Below are 16,032 nucleotides of genomic sequence, written 5' to 3'. Positions count from 1 at the left end.
AGGCCAGGTAGAGATAGGCATTTGAAGAAATGATGAGTATCCTTTCAAATACGTCATCTTATCAGTTAATAAGTCATCATCTCAGATTTCAGACAAAACTAAACTAACTAATGTGATAAACATTTTGGATAGAAAATAAAAAATCTAAATCTAAATGAATAAAAAAAAAGTGAGCAAAAAAAACCCAGCAAAATGCTGTTTGAAAAGTTTATGAAATAAGAAGCAATGCACGCATATGTGTGTGTGTGTATCTGTGTACCTGGTAATGTTTGAGTGTGCCGTTGATCAGCAGCGACGACTGCTTCTCCACCCTCTCAATGACAGCATGGGCCACACCGTAATAAGACTGGGAGCTGGTTTGTCCAGTAGGAACACTGTACTCATCGTCGACATCCTGCTTGGCCGACCTGTAGAAGTAGACGAGAGAGTATTTGAGACTCCTCTATCCCAAACTGAACTGTGCTCTTTAGAATTGATTTTAATGATCAGTTTTGAGGCCTGGCAGTGTCTGGTGCCGGGAGCTCAAAGCTCAGCCAGAGATTCTTGTTAACAGCTTCTCTGGAAACATCTAGATCCAGTAAAAGGTCAAAACACAGCTTTATATATTTTTCTGTTCATTCTCTGTTACTTTTTCTTTAATCTCAGTGTGTTGAACCGTGAATGATTTACCCTGACGTGAGGCTCCTGCTTGGATAATCAGAGGGAGTTTCTTTGAAATCCTTTGAAGATGTTTACAACTTTTCATGTTTAATATCCATTTAAACCATTTGCTAAAAGGAAGTACATCTTTTATCTTTCTAACTGGATGAAAAAAGTGTCCTGCCAAGTGAATCTGAGTGATAGTGAGAAGGAATACAATACTCGATGATGTGCTTGGCAGCCTTTACAGATTCTCCGCTGGCATTGATCTTCTCCTCCGTTTCTGGCTTTGCCACCTCCTCTTCCTCCTTATAGGGCAAAATTGATAACACATGACAGATACATATAACGACAACAGACAGATAACAGAAGTAGCTGTATTGGGAATAAAAATCATCAGAAATAGTATTACTGAAGTGCATACAGCTACAGCCCCCTGGTGGATTCTGATGTGTGGATTCAGTGTGTGTACGTACAGCATATGCAGAGTTGCTCTGTGGGAGCTCATTAATGAGAGAGTTACTGACCTCCTCTTCAAACTCGGATCCGCTCTCCTCACTGTCTGATCGCGGGGCAACTTCATACCTGGATGACCCGCCATGAAACCAAGGAAAATAACAAGTTCAGTCGGCGCATCTGTCACATATCAAAATAATATATAGGCAGGGGTGTGGGGTGGATCCTTTATTTGGGATGGCATCTGAATGAATCCTTATTCAACCTGGATAAACTAATCATCCTTTAAAAGCACAAAGCCTCACAAGTGCTTTGTTTCCGTTTAAAACGACTAAAAGATAGCATAAGCAGTGATAACCACCATGGCTGAACAGAAACTCAATTATAAATACTACAAAAATCTATTTAATTTCAGGGGGATGTCAGCAGTCGATACCATTTCGGTTCCTACTCACCCAGGGTTCATCTCGAGCCAGGCCTCCAGCTGGCTGGATTTGGGAGCGTCTGTTCCTTGCAAAACCTTCCCAGTCTCTGTCTGAATCACTTTGACTGGCAGCTCACTCATTTGGCTGCTCTCATCCATGGGCTGCACAACAAACAATCCACAAGGTATGAAATTTGATCACCTCATCACAATTATAAATACTACCTTAACAAGCAGCCATTACTAAACTGCTGGACTGCAGATAAAATCATTATTTTACGATTACTACGTGGTCTCACTGAAATGTACATAATTACAGGTGGAAATAATGCACCATGAGCGCACATTAAAATCTAATATCTGAGACTTAAACAGCCCCATTTAAAGATAAACAACTGCTGCTCATCAAGGCCTTGGTGTATATTCCTGACACAGAGAGTACAACTAAAAGCAGAGGGGAGCTGTGAGGGAGAAACAACACTACAGATTTGTGTTTCGTTTCATCATTTACAAGATAAACTAACTTTTGTTGCGCTCTCACCTTCGGTGCAGTCTGCCTCAGACAGGGTAATTATAGCTATAATGTATCAGTGAACCTAACCCTAACCACCTTTTATGTTGATATGCCAAAACCGTTCATAATTACACATCCAGAAGTTATGGGGCAACATTATCATTCATCAGTCGTGTTTATGGCCACCTGATCCAATATTTATTCTCTGTAGCTCCTGTGGGAAATATCTGATTCTTCAGCTGCTGAATGATCCACAATGTATCTGACTGTGGCTGTTTGGTGCTGTGCATTTCTGGAGCTTTTTTCACTGAATAAATCACTGCAGCTCACCTCTCCATCAGGACCAATGGCGCTGGTGCCTTCGCCATCTCCATCCACCTTCTAGATATCAAACACATAAACCAGTTCAGCTGACACACATTACAAATGTTATTCTAAAAAACAGCAGGGTTTATTGGTAGTATAGGTAATAGCAGCATCACGTAATCTCTCAGTAATGGTTGCTTTCAATGCCATAGTTTCCTCTGTATTAAGGGGCAAGGTCACTCGCTCTTTAGAGGTATCAAAGGAAGGATTATCAAGGATCATTTAAGTGTACCGAAATATATTTTCTATAGTATTTGATTATAGAAAAAGTCTTTTCAAATGGCTAACATCAGTGTCAGGGATTGTGAGCAGCTGAGAGTCTGCAGGTGTTCGCTCCAGTCAAAGACAACACAGATTAGTTCTGTGTATGTACTCTCAGCCCACCATGTCACACTATTCATGTCACAGTTAATCGGTGCTCTAAGGGAGGGTTGGGTTGAATTTCTCAGAATATACACCACAACAACATTACAATGTGTTTGCCTAGATTCTGACCATAAATCTGAAGTAACTACTACAGTATACATTTGTAACGAATTTCGAAAATTTGAAATCTTCTGCAGGAAAGAATAGGTTTGAAATTGAATGTCACACGGACGGCTAAGAAGCTTCCAGTGTTCAGACATCCAAGAGCACAAAGCAACATCTTGTAAATAATCGATTTCTCTTCTCACCTTCTTTTTCTTCTTTCTCTTCTTCTTCTCCTTGGCAGCTTGGGCAGCTTTGTGTTCATACACCAGGGTCGTGAGGTTGGCCACATATTCATCTGTCTGCTGCAGCAAATACGCCAGACGCTTGTCTTTCTTTTGGTCAATTAGTTTTCGGTAGCCTTCTTCATCTTCTTCCTAAGTGGGGGACAGTGACAGGAGTTGGTGTGCTAATGCATCAATCCAATAGACCAAATCAGTGTTTGTTTCGGATCCTAGGCCTTTATCAGATTAAATTCACATTAACATGTGTCTTAATTCAAGTTATTGTCATAAAATTGGCCGTACACATTTAATAATTATAGCAATATATACATATTTTAGACTACAAATACAACTGTCATGCAAATGCATGCAGTAGATTGTTCAGTGTCACAGATTTTGGTTTACTTTTAAATGAGTACAAAATTAACTAAGCAGTATGTGACATAACTGTTATATGTGTGTGTATATATATTCAGTGTTTGTTTGTTGTGTTGTGCTGTTTGTCAGTATATCTCTAAATGATCAGTTAAGTTGGTGACAAAATGTGCTGCTTATTCTGACCTCCTGCAGCTGTAAATGAATTTCAATGAGGCAGAGGCTGCCATGATTATTTCTGTAAGGTGTAATGCATATTTCATATTTCTTTACAATAAGTCTCCTCATCCTCTCCTTCTCGATTCTCTCGGTCTCCTTCTTCTGTTCCCGCTCCGTGTTGGTGTGCCAGTTGGCAACAGCTCTGGTGAGTTTCTGGGTTTTACCAGACACTGAGCGATGATACTCTTTGAAGTCCTTAGCATGCTGAAGGATACTGTTAAGATATTCCTGAACAAAAAACAAAACAAAAAAACAAGTCATGAAATCATTAAGCTCCGAGTCCACTTCCATTGTCAGTTTTGTCATCTACTTTAGATGGATTCATTTGAACATGTAGGGAGTGTTTGATGCTTTGTAAACCTTCATCTTTCAGACATCGTTAAAATAAAAGTCTTCTGTGGCTGTCCACTGTCTAGAAACAGCCTAATGTGTGTCTGAATGTTTTCTCTTCTTCATTTTAATGTTTTTTTCCGTTGCTACTTGCAGAAACTTTTGGATGGTGAAAGCACTGAAGTTTACTGAGCTCAAAGTAATAATGATTTACACAAATCTCAGTTACCATGACAGCACTTCTTTCCATGGCATTCATGACATATTTGTGCAATAACTAGAACAACACATGTTGGAAAACAGTGTTGCTGCTGTACTGTTTTTTCATTTTTGCTTTTCTCTGAATTTCTTTCATGAACAGTAAAGTGTGGATCACCTGATGTTTTTGCCTACGCTTCTTCTCCTGCTCGAGCTTCTGCTGTTTCTCCAGCTTCTCAGTCATGCGTGCCTCCCTTAGCGTTTGTCGCTTGCTGCGTCTGTAAGCCTTCGAGTTGAGGGCCGTCTCCAGGGTTGTGTCTCGCCTCATACATGCAACCACATCCTGCCTCAGCTGGGGAGAAGACAGTACATTTTGAACAACAACAAGCAGAAGTGAAGATAACGCATGAAACTGCAGCTTATGAGGCATCATTATTTTATGGTCTGAAACCAATTATCATCAGGTTTTTAATGGCACTGAGAGGTGCTTTAAGGCCCAAAATAAAACATGTTCCAACTGAAAAATAAATGACTATTATTAGTATTGTTTTTATCATATTTAATTGAAACTGGAGAGACTAACAGCAACCACTTTCACACCTCTACTGTTTAATCAAGCAAACTGACTGAGCTACAATAATTGGATGATTATTTCAATTAGTTGTCAACATCTAAATCAATTGCCAACCGTTGTGATAATTCATTTTTCATTTTTGGGTCATTTTTAAGAAGTTGCCAAAGTCTCTAATTTCAGGTTCGCCAATGTGAACATCTTCTGGTTTCTTTACTGGTCCTCTATAACTGAATATGTTAGCGTTGTGGACGATATTTGAGGATGTTACTTGCATTTCATGGACCAAACAAATAATTAATTACTCTTAGAGAATGCTCAGCAGAATAATCCATCATGAAAATAAGCATTAGTTGATGACTAGATGACTACGACTACATTTGTGTAATTTGTGTATTATACAGTAATAGTAACTCATTTCATCACTCTTTCAAAACGTTTGACTCCAGAGGAACTTAAAATATTCCTAAAGAGTTAACGAAGGACAAAAAAAACAAAACGCCTACTGGGTGGAATTCGATCAGCACGAGTCAGCAAGGAAATCAGCAATGTGTCAGTGATTGAACTCCCTCAGCTGTGAGTCATTCTGGGTAAATGTTCATTCTGTGCAGTCACAGTATACATGAAACATGGCAACTGCTGCGTACCTGCCGCTGGAAGTTGAGTAGACGCAGTGCCTTGAGCTCTACTGTGGCTTTAGTCCTCAGGTCCGGGGGCAGAGAGCCTGGCAAACTTTCCAGTTCCTGGATTCGATGTGCAATCCGAGCCTGCAATCTGAGGAACGTAAAGAAGATGGTAGGTCAAACTTTACCAAACTACTCTTTATGAAAACAAGAAACAGCTACCCTGGAAAAATCTCATAATAAATGCATGACAGGGCATAGAGGTTAATTACCCTAGAATAAATTAAACTTAACTTTCCAGATACAAAGTTATAATTACCAGAAGTAAGCCAGGTTTAGTCAAGAAAAATGTCCTTCAAGTATCAGTGAAATTATTAATTTTAATTTATTCTCTATGTTATATATCTGTCTACTTAATTATTTTTCATTATGGGCCTAAATAATTCAGAATATGTTGCATGACATTCTGAATAATTCATTGTATTTAAGAAAAATAATATACCCTCCTATAGGGGAAATATTAGTATGATGCACAACCAGTTCATTCTTTTTAGTAATGGTTATCAACTGTTCCTATGAACAACAATTTAGTTTTTCAAGTTTTCAACAAGTGAAGTTACTGTTGGAATTACTGATTTGATTAAATAACTGTCACGATGCCTCAGACATTTATCAATAAATTATTACAACGTAGGACTTTTCCCGACAGTTTCACAGAGGTACTGTTGTTCAGATGCCCTAATTGGACAGACAAGGTGAAGAGAGGTCAGCTATCTCTGGTCTCTGAGCATTTCTTGATCAATGCAGCCTGTCAAGGGTGATCTGAGAGCACTAAGACGAAATCATCAAAACAAGAGCCTTGGAGTCGTATAAAGAAAAACAAGCCTCAGAGCCAAAGCAAGATTGAGGCCTGTGAGTCTTACTCATATCTCTTTCTTGTCTCTGTTGTAATTGTGTTCACATGATGTGATGTTTCGGATATGTATTTGTAAAAGTCATACCAATAAAATGTTCCTGTTATACTTCCGTCACACCTTCACAGCTCAAGTCAAGTACTTAACCCACCAATGCATTTGAGGAGGTAAGGGCTCCCTCGAAGTAACAAATTATTGCTATAAAGTTCATGACACTCAATATCTTGATGTTCTCTCTGTAATTCACGATATTGCACTGTGTAGTCAGTGTTAAGAGTATTTACTTTACCGCTGTAATGTTGGTAAAGACTTGTTTTAGTAATTAGCCTATTTAGAAATTAAGTATGCATCAATTAGTGTGCATTAATCAACTAAAAAAACAGGATATAGCACACACGGTTAAACACCAAACTCTCTCTCTGTGTGTGCTTGTGATTTGTGATAATAGGCTATATAAACAATAAAGTCTTGACTTGACTGTGACCCAAAAGTTTCCTGCAAAGTTCTTCAACCACATACCTACTTTGAGCAGTCCCATTACTGAAAAAAGATTAGACCCCACCATGCAAAAAGCAGCCTGAAATCACTCTTATATTATTTCAACAGAGACAACTGGTGTAAAAAAAAGGAGCGTTTTATGTTTGTTTGTGGTATATCTAAGAACCAGAAGTTGTGACAGTTTTATTTTAAAAAACTTCACAATGATGCTCACCAGAGACACTGTAGGCAAGCAGAGGGAAAAGACATTTTGGAGCATGCATAAACATCACATCCTTTTCCTGGAAGATCTGTCAAACTCAAACTTAATTTATTTATATAGGATCTGTCATGCAAACATGAAGCCCAAAGTGCTTCACACAGCAAATAACAAATAAATGAATAAATTATTAAACTAGTGTTAAATAGGTATGGCAGATTAATACCTGTACTCTCTCTCCTGCAGGATCCCCACTGGGTCCAAGCCCTGGGGCTTCTGGATTGGAGTGATGCGGTTCTGTTTCTGCTGCATCTGGAGCATAGGGGACACCTGCTGCCCGGGAGGCTGAGGGGCCACTGAGCTGCCCGGCATGGGTCCAGGTGGCACGGCAGAGGCCTGAGGTGGTGCAGGGGATGGACGTCCACTGACAGCCGGGGTGAGGTGCTTCTGAGAATTGGCTTGATTTTCACCACCCTGACCTGGACAGCAATGACTTTTTCTGTTATTGGGCCAATTCTCAGTTCTCAGGCAGGTTGATACAGGGACGATCCAAATCACAAAATAACCCAGTCATTCTAATATTGATGTACTGTGTGATATGAGTTTATACAAACGTATAATATGTACAAATATAACACACAAAAGAGAAGCACTACTTGGATAATTTAAAGCATGTGCTAGGTACAGGTACAGAGCATACTGTAGTACTGTCCACAAGAGGAGAATGATTCCCCATAAAAAAAAATTAAAAAAGTGCAAAATATGAAAAGTCTTTAACTATGTAACAGGCTTCCTCCGGCTCTTTGATCGTTGTGAAGACTGATATACTGTCAATACGTGTTGGTCTTGTTTTTGTACCAACACCTTCATATAAGCCTGGCTCCAGGAAAGTTTCTCTGTCGCTTTGTCACTACCTAATTTTTAACAGCTTTAAATTTGAGAGTTGTGTTACTTTTGAGTTTCTCTAAACTTTTGTTGTAATTCAAAATACTTGTACCTGTACCTAACTATATGTCGTGTAATTGTGAAACTGCTGAGTTTAATCTAAGGTTATGATTGAAAATGCATACATTTCTATATATACAGTATATTTTCTATACACTGTTGCCCATAAAGTTGCAAGTTTTCCTCTTTTTATTCCGATTTATACATACCAGGTTAATTGTGGTTTAGTTTTCAACGTGATATGTTTTAAAGAGATTGATCAATAAAGTTTTGAGAAGATACACTTTATCTATCAAGAATAAATCACGTTGTCACAATCATTTCATGCAGAAGAGGTACATCTTTATGTCATCTCAATATGTGAAAGCTGTAAACTCAAGAGACTCATATAAATTATTACAAAAAGATTACAGAATAATTGGTAAAGCATAAGATTTCCTATAGATACCTACGTACTAGCACTTGTAACTGATGCAAAGACCTGGAAAAGTTGTTTTTGCTGCTGGTGTGTGTAGTAGGAGACAACTAGGATGGATGAATGAATGGATAAATCCTGTAATTTTAATGACAGCTATGATCCTTCCACCCGGGACTCTCCCTGGCACAAGGTCTAATGTTCATAAAAATATGTATTAAAACTTGCTTCAAAAGCTTGGAAATCAAATAATACATTTTTAATGTCTCCAAGAAATAGTTGGCTGCTTCTGTGACTTTTTACACTCTTAGACTTCAGTCTGGGAATTTATTTCATGATAACAATTATTAACTGTAATATTTTTATTTTTTTAATTTAGTTTATGACTGTATTGTATGTATCCAAGTTAGGATTTGGGTCTTGTTCATCAACATCACGTGCCTTCTCAATTGTTTCGGCTTTGAGAGAAACACAGTTGTCCAGATGACCAGTAACATATGCATATTGTATATTCAGGGTAGATTTGCGTCTGTGCAGCAGAAAATAATATGTCATCTCAAAGGCATTGCTATTACACTGTATTTTAAGTCAACCCTGGTTTGTAGCATCTTTTCACAGTGAAGCTTCGAAGAATTCACTTTAGTCTCCTTTCAAAGAGAATCTGAAGTAAGACTGTACATCAAACAGATGGGTGTAGCCTGGTCAGTCTCAAACCTTTCAGTTCAACTAACTGACTGGATTATGATGAAATGAAAGGGTGTATTGTAAGTCAAAGCTAATGCAGCTCATCATGGTTTTAGCCCCCACATTTAACCCTACAGCTCAATTTGTCTCACACTTACAGGGTACGGACTTACCATCAGACCAAGGCTTGGGTCCTGTGCTTTGATTGTGTCCTTGCATGGCTGGGGTAGGGCAGGGACTTGACTGGGGACCACCCATAGGTGCCATTGGCATACCTTTCAACACAATAACAATACATAGCTTAATGATTAATCTGCATTTGTAGATTGTACAGAAAATTCTCAAGACACAAGACCTGCAAAAGGTCAGCACCCTCCTCTCGGCCTGGCCACAGCTCACTGCAAGATCTCCTCCCTTATACTAAAAATTAAAAAACTGTGAACGGCATTTTTAACTTTTTTCTAACATATTATAGATTTAACGGTTATTCAATTACTTGTAAAAAATCTGCAGATTAATCAATGAGGAAAACATTAACTGACTAACCCTAAAGTATTTCAAACAACAATCTGTACTGATATTGTTTACTATCCATTAGACCATTTTTAATCTCCCAGAAAACATGACACGATATTTTAAATATTACGTATCATCAGTCACGTAATTTCCATCATACCAATGGTTTACAACACTTACTGACTTTGAAACTGACTGTTATGTTGACAGCATTATTGTGATGTTTGCCGTAAAAAACATCTCTGACACCTGATTTTTTTTTTAAGGAGCTTGAGTTTGTCAGGTCTCTGGTCATGATCACACCTGTCTTTCCAGTGTAGGCTGACACATTGGTCGTGCCAGGCTACATTACAGGCATGAAAGCTCTCAGGTCAGATCTTGGCCACAATGAAATATGAACCATTCATTTTTTTGGCAGTGACCTGGATCACATCTCATGGTTGACACAGAGCTCATATTAAAGTGGGAAATTTGTTCAGAGATGTTGCATCAGATCACAAAAAATTGGTTTGTAAACTGTGGGTTTAGGAGAGCCTGCACTGTACCAAGACAATTCTGCACGATATACATTTGCTCATAATAAAACCCACAGTATCGCAGTGACCAGTTTGTACCTGCAGGCCTGTTGTAAGGGCTTGCACTAGGTGCCTGCTGCTGCTGTGGCTGTTGCTGCTGTTGCTGTTGTTGTTGTTGTTGTTGTTGTTGTTGTTGCTGCTGCTGCTGCTGCTGCTGCTGTTGCAGTGTGGGTAGGCTCCTCTTGCCCTGAACAGCCAGTTGGAGGTTTTCAGGTAGGGGTTGCCCACGGCCCAGGATCTTATAGGCCAGGATCTGAGCTCTGAGCTGCTGCAGCTGGACTGGACTGAAAGCAGAAGGTCCCCGTCCTTGCTGGCCCATGTTGGACATGTTAGGCATGGCTCCCTGGGGATCCATGGGCATCATAGGGCCTGATTGGGAGGGAGGCATGTGGGGTGGTGTGGGTCCCCCACCACCTCCACCTCCGGACATGGGACTAGAAGCATGCTCATGGACACCCATGGGGGATGGATGGGGGGATATGTATCCTACAGTAGACAGGAAAGGAGGTTTTATGATTTTATATGCCCAAAATTCACATCAATACCCTTAACGCAGTGGTTCCAAGTGTGGGGGTAGGAGCTCAACTAAAGGGTCCTGACATAAATCTATGGAGTCTCAAGATTACCATTTGGTTGGTTTGGTTGCAATCATGCAACATGTAAGGTGTTTTTTTTTGTGAGGGGACACAAGCCAAAGTTTAGTAACCACTGCAATTAAGTACTGATCAAGTTTCTGATGCCACTGTGCAAAACAAAGTTGCCTTTATACAAAAAACTTTAATTAAACAATCAACATTAAATGTTCCTGCTTTGAAAGCTTTTAGATTTAAAAACAAAGCAATAAAACACCTTGACTGTGTTGATCCATTGGACTCTGTGGAGGCCCCATACCACTATGAAGAGACCTCATACCCACACCTTTCATGTGACCAAAATGCATCGCATCTGCCATGGTCTTGTCATTCATCCCCTCCATGGCCTGGAAATAGAAAAAAAAATCAGTGTATCTCATTAAATAGTAATAACTACTACTACCTGTTGAAGACATCTGCATACGCAGTATTAACACTTTACCTTGTGCATAGGATACATGCTATCCTGAGAGTAATCACTTTGTCCCTGGCTTTGCATGCCGTGAGGTGCATTGGGTGTTCCAGGTCCAGGACTGGGTCCCATCATACTGTGGACAGAGCCCGGTGAGGGGTCGGGTCCAGGGCTGGGGCCCAAGATGGGCCCTGGGGATAGACCTGCCCCTGGAGAAGGGCCAGGATGGGACATACCACCTGACGTGTCTGAAGGGGTGGACATCTACCGAACTGCTGGGAGGGCACCCGACAGCTTCAGGAAACAGAGGGAGGGACAGGACAAGTTCAGTACCACCATAAAAAAGTATGTACCTTAACCATTTTTAAATTGTCTGCTCTTTTGTTTCATGAGCTGCATTTCATGTATGAAAGATGCTGATCTTTTGTTTCATGAGCTGCATTTCATGTATGAAAGATGCTGAATGATACTTTTTTTATTTCAAAAAACATGCCTTCAGTATTAAATTAACTGCTCATATTGAATAAAAGCTTATGGAATATTATATATAGTATATATATATATATAGATTATAGAGAATAAACCTATAACTATACTATATAGTTATCCTTTATTATAACTGGCTGTTGCAGTGTCTGCAGCATTTCACTGTATCTTTTTTATTTCATTTTAAGCACTGTGCAAAATAAATTAAAAAAATATCTGCTTTGGGTGGTGTTTGTATACGAACTGAGGTGAGGTCTGTAAAATATTATTATTTATATTATGCATAAGTATTTTACCAACAAATCAATAGAAAATCTTGTAGCAATATGCATACACAATATGTGCTATATACTGTAATTGCTTCCATCTCTATCGACTGTCAGTAAAATAAAAAGAACACTTGAATAATGGCAAGTGCCTCACATCAGCAGAGATCATAAGATCCCATTATAAATATATTAAATCCAGCATAACACGTAGATTACAGACATGCAAAGATGCACTGGCTTTGTGGCCTGCAAACTTTTATGTGAGCGCACACACACACAGTGCCATATGAGACTGAGCACTTCAGTCCAACTACAAACTGTCTAACACTTTTCCATAGCTACTAAAGCCCGATGTTCGTCTCATCTCCTTATTTCTGTTTTGTTTAAGCACAACATCACGATTCATCTCTGACATCGTATAGGCGCGTTTACGCTGTCATTACCGTAATTACGACTACTATCAGTGCTGCCCACTCAATTCCAGCAAAGGTAACGTTTGCAAAAACAGGCCGTATTTACAGTGTTACTAACATACGTCTAAGCACGTCGATTACCAATAACACACAGACTGCATAGCGCGATAAAGAGTGTATAAATGTGAAAGCTTTCACGTCATATCGTTGTTTTCTGTCAACCCGCGTACCGTTACAGCAGCGTTAGCTTGGTAACTATCACTTTGTAGAACTCTGATTGGATCATGGCTTCCCCCAAAAAAACTGGTAGCCATCACGGATATGCGGGCAAAATCAAAGTTTAGATCAAAGTCAAGCTCTTGATATGACCTTGTCGATGTTTTTAAGAACGAGCGTGAACTTTAGGTTGACACCCAGATGCGCACGGTGTCACGTAAACAAACATCTGGGACGTTTCAGGCGCTCCGCATCGATGAGGGAACTTAGCTACGAGCTAGCTGACGTTAGCTAGCCTAGCGAGTTAGCCTTGAAGCTAGCCCGGGCTGCTCTGGTTACAGACCTGGAGCCAGCGCGCCGTGTGCGTGTCAGAGAGTGTGCACGGATAAAGCAGTACGCTGAGTAATTACATGCCAATGTGTATGAAAAATAAAGCGCCGCCGGTCATTTTACCTTTCGGCTGAACTGTAACTGCACACAATTAGCTGAAAATATAATGTTTCTTCAAAATATGACTGCTGTCTATAAGTTCACTCCCCCTCGATGTTGTTTTGCTGACATATTAAACTTTTTTTCTTGAGCTACCATTACTGATTTGTCAATGTCACCGGAAATCCCGCCTATCGCCTACAGTGATTGGCTCAATCACACGTCGATCATCTCATGTTGTTTCTTGGGCGTGAACGTGTGCCTGTAACCATTACTGTAACTTTCTGCTGGAGTGACTTTGACTTCAAACAAGCTCATACTCGTGTAAAAGTTTACTATGAAAGCTTTGGCGGTCGTGTTTTTGACCTCCGCCATGATGAAATGAAAGTTATATTGTAACAACTTATGGTTAATGCTGTAATAAGCACCAGTGTAAATGGGAAAGAGTGTTAGCGCTTTATTCTCTTCCTGCTTTTAACAAAAAAACAAACACAAAAAAAAAAAAACTATTACACATAGCTCTGGTGTAAGATAACAAAGTACGGTATAGTTTTTTTTTATAGTAGTTATAGTATAGTTTTGAAGTACTTTATTTTAAATAGGTACATTTTGCTACACTACAGTTATTTTGCAGCTGTTACTATACTAGTTACGTTGCAAATTACAATTTGATATACAAAACCAACAACAAATGTATAAAACATGATGCCACTCAACTGTATATATAAAGTAGCAACAATAATCCAGTAATGTAAAACTGAGTTTATGCTGCTTAATTAGTGGTTTTACTGTTGATACATGTATGTACATGTTGCTAATAATGCTTCTGAAGTTTTATTTAAGTGAACCTAGATATTCAGGGTTGGATTTATTTATTTATTTTATGTTTGGACTGAAATACTACTTAATTAGAAGAATTGAGTAATTCATCCGCCCTTTGTTTATTATTAGACACATATGGAACTATTGCCCTGCAATAGCTAAACATGATAGACAATAATCTAGCCTAAATCCTAATTACAATGTATTTTCCTCATTTCAAACCTACTTCAGTATTTATTTAGAGGCTACACTTTCCTGAAAGGTCCGAGTGTTCTCCTTAAAAAGAACACAAGATGGCAGCAGTGATCAGCAGTTGCTTCGATAAACTGACCTGAACACAGGAGCACCTGGCAGGTAATGAATAACCACAGACATCTAAGCTCTAAACAAACATGCCAGACCTAAAGTGATTTAGTGCCAGCTCTCATTTACATACACTAACTTAGTAAGTCTGCTGATAGCAACGTGGGTTTTCAAAGGCAAGCCATGCAAATAACGTACAGGTTTAGTCAAGCTCCATTTGCATCTTTCTGATATAGAAACTTTGTTTGGTTTTCATTATGAAAAGGTAAAGCTGTTTTTACTGGGGTATTTGTTTGTTTAAACTCAAATGATCTATTTTTTTTCTGTCCAGTTTGTTTCTACATAGCACAGTTCATAATTTGTCTGCATTTACATCAAGTGTATCTTATCCAAATAAATTGAAATAAAAATTAGAGCAAGTTCATGGGAGGATCTATCATCTATCTTTCTATGATATATGTGCATGTAAGAGATGATGAGATGACACCTAGATGACCTTGTAAGACATTCAAAGCACTTCATCCTGATTTGTATACCTCACATATCAATACACAAAGCCGCACATTTAAACTTTGATCCTAACTTCCCCTCCTTAACAATTCTGCCTTTTCTTATATATCTCCATAAAGGATGTTCACAGGGTTCCTGAATGTAAATTTAACCAAATAAATAAACCTAATTAACTTTGTGGTAAAACCCACCACTCCTTTCAAGTTCACCGAGCCAGGAAAGGGTTCGGCCGCAGTCATTTGGCAGTGAAAGGACTAGTGGTTGTGGCTTCCATTCACCTTGAAACCCTCCGTAAAAAAGGCTCCGGTGAATCACTGGCGTGACATTTTATTCAAAGTCTACAGGTTTTTAAATGGAAGAGCTGAACAATAGAACATGCATTACAAATGCAAAAAAGGGCCCTTAAATTCATCTTTCTTCTCGTTTTATGTTTGATAAATTGCTTAAGTCTGACAAAAATCAAGATGAATTCTAAATGTTATGAGTACCAAAAACTCAAATAACAAAATTACAGTGTTTCTTATGGGTCTTTGTATTGTATTATTATTTTGCTCTACTACAATTCATGCCAGCTATATTAATTAATTAATTCATTAATTTAATTATTTGTTATTTAGCAATAGAAAGTTGATAGCTTTAATCTAACATTCAACTGAAAAAAAAAATGGTTTCCTTGCACCTGGGAAGAGCTGCATTAAAATGGATTAAAATGGTTAATTAGTTGCAGCCTTGCTATTTTTCTTTGTTTGTTTATTTTACATTCATAGCGATGTGGAAAAAAACAGAATTAAATCAGATATAGTTAGTCTAACCAGTTTCCAATCATTTGTCAAAATATATAAATGTAACATAATAAATATACACAAAATGGTCCTTTAGACATCCATCGGTACATAATGTCAAGCTATAATACACGTAATAAAAACAAAAACAAAATGTTATTCCTGTATGAATGCAGTACCATTTACATATCAGTAAAACATACAGTAGTAGTGGACTTTTTCTCTTTTTCTGTAAGTAAAAGATTAAAATAAACCACCAGTTACTTTGAAAATATCCCAAAACTACACCACAAAAAATTGATTTTAATGCAAAAGCCCAATTATAAAACATTTATTATGTCTCTGAAATGAAAACATAAATAAATATATTTCTGGCACAGGTTCTTTAGCATCATTTATGATGTTGTGATGATGTACTACCTTTAGTTTTAAGAGTTTGCCAACTGTAACATATTGGAACAAAACTGTGTGTTATCATTCTTCAGACGTGATATTTGTATTAAATGATATTTAGGAGCTCTACAAAAGATGAAAGAATTTGGTCTGTTTTTTGGATTAAATTTTACCGTCAGGCATCAGGCATACATTTCTAGACAACAGGCAGA

General features: G+C 38.4%; 1 protein-coding gene across 3 annotated transcripts in view; it reads right to left on the bottom strand.

Moving 5' to 3' along the window:
- The window catches only part of smarca2 (SWI/SNF related BAF chromatin remodeling complex subunit ATPase 2), a 43,032-nt gene extending 29,883 nt beyond the window's left edge, over window positions 1–13,149 (bottom strand). Inside the window, exons 1-15 of one of the 3 annotated variants that reach the window (XM_027277225.1) lie at window positions 13,035–13,149; window positions 11,228–11,491; window positions 11,003–11,132; window positions 10,193–10,639; window positions 9,236–9,337; window positions 7,245–7,497; window positions 5,432–5,558; window positions 4,392–4,565; window positions 3,740–3,913; window positions 3,074–3,244; window positions 2,364–2,414; window positions 1,551–1,681; window positions 1,167–1,224; window positions 862–947; window positions 260–407 (exon numbers count right to left, since the gene is read on the bottom strand). In XM_027277225.1, the coding sequence (XP_027133026.1) occupies window positions 260–407; window positions 862–947; window positions 1,167–1,224; window positions 1,551–1,681; window positions 2,364–2,414; window positions 3,074–3,244; window positions 3,740–3,913; window positions 4,392–4,565; window positions 5,432–5,558; window positions 7,245–7,497; window positions 9,236–9,337; window positions 10,193–10,639; window positions 11,003–11,132; window positions 11,228–11,461 (2,286 nt within the window). In that variant the 5' untranslated portion in view covers window positions 11,462–11,491; window positions 13,035–13,149. Of the gene's footprint in view, window positions 1–259; window positions 408–861; window positions 948–1,166; window positions 1,225–1,550; window positions 1,682–2,363; window positions 2,415–3,073; window positions 3,245–3,739; window positions 3,914–4,391; window positions 4,566–5,431; window positions 5,559–7,244; window positions 7,498–9,235; window positions 9,338–10,192; window positions 10,640–11,002; window positions 11,133–11,227; window positions 11,492–12,595; window positions 12,866–13,034 lie in introns of those variants that run through there. The other 2 variants (XM_027277246.1, XM_027277235.1) reach the window with 2 other exon arrangements.
- Window positions 13,150–16,032: the final 2,883 nt, after the last annotated feature.

The sequence above is a fragment of the Larimichthys crocea genome, chromosome III (genome assembly GCF_000972845.2).
Source record: "Larimichthys crocea isolate SSNF chromosome III, L_crocea_2.0, whole genome shotgun sequence".
Classification (NCBI taxonomy): Eukaryota; Metazoa; Chordata; class Actinopteri; family Sciaenidae; genus Larimichthys; species Larimichthys crocea.
This window is presented reverse-complemented; position numbering and strand designations above follow the sequence as displayed.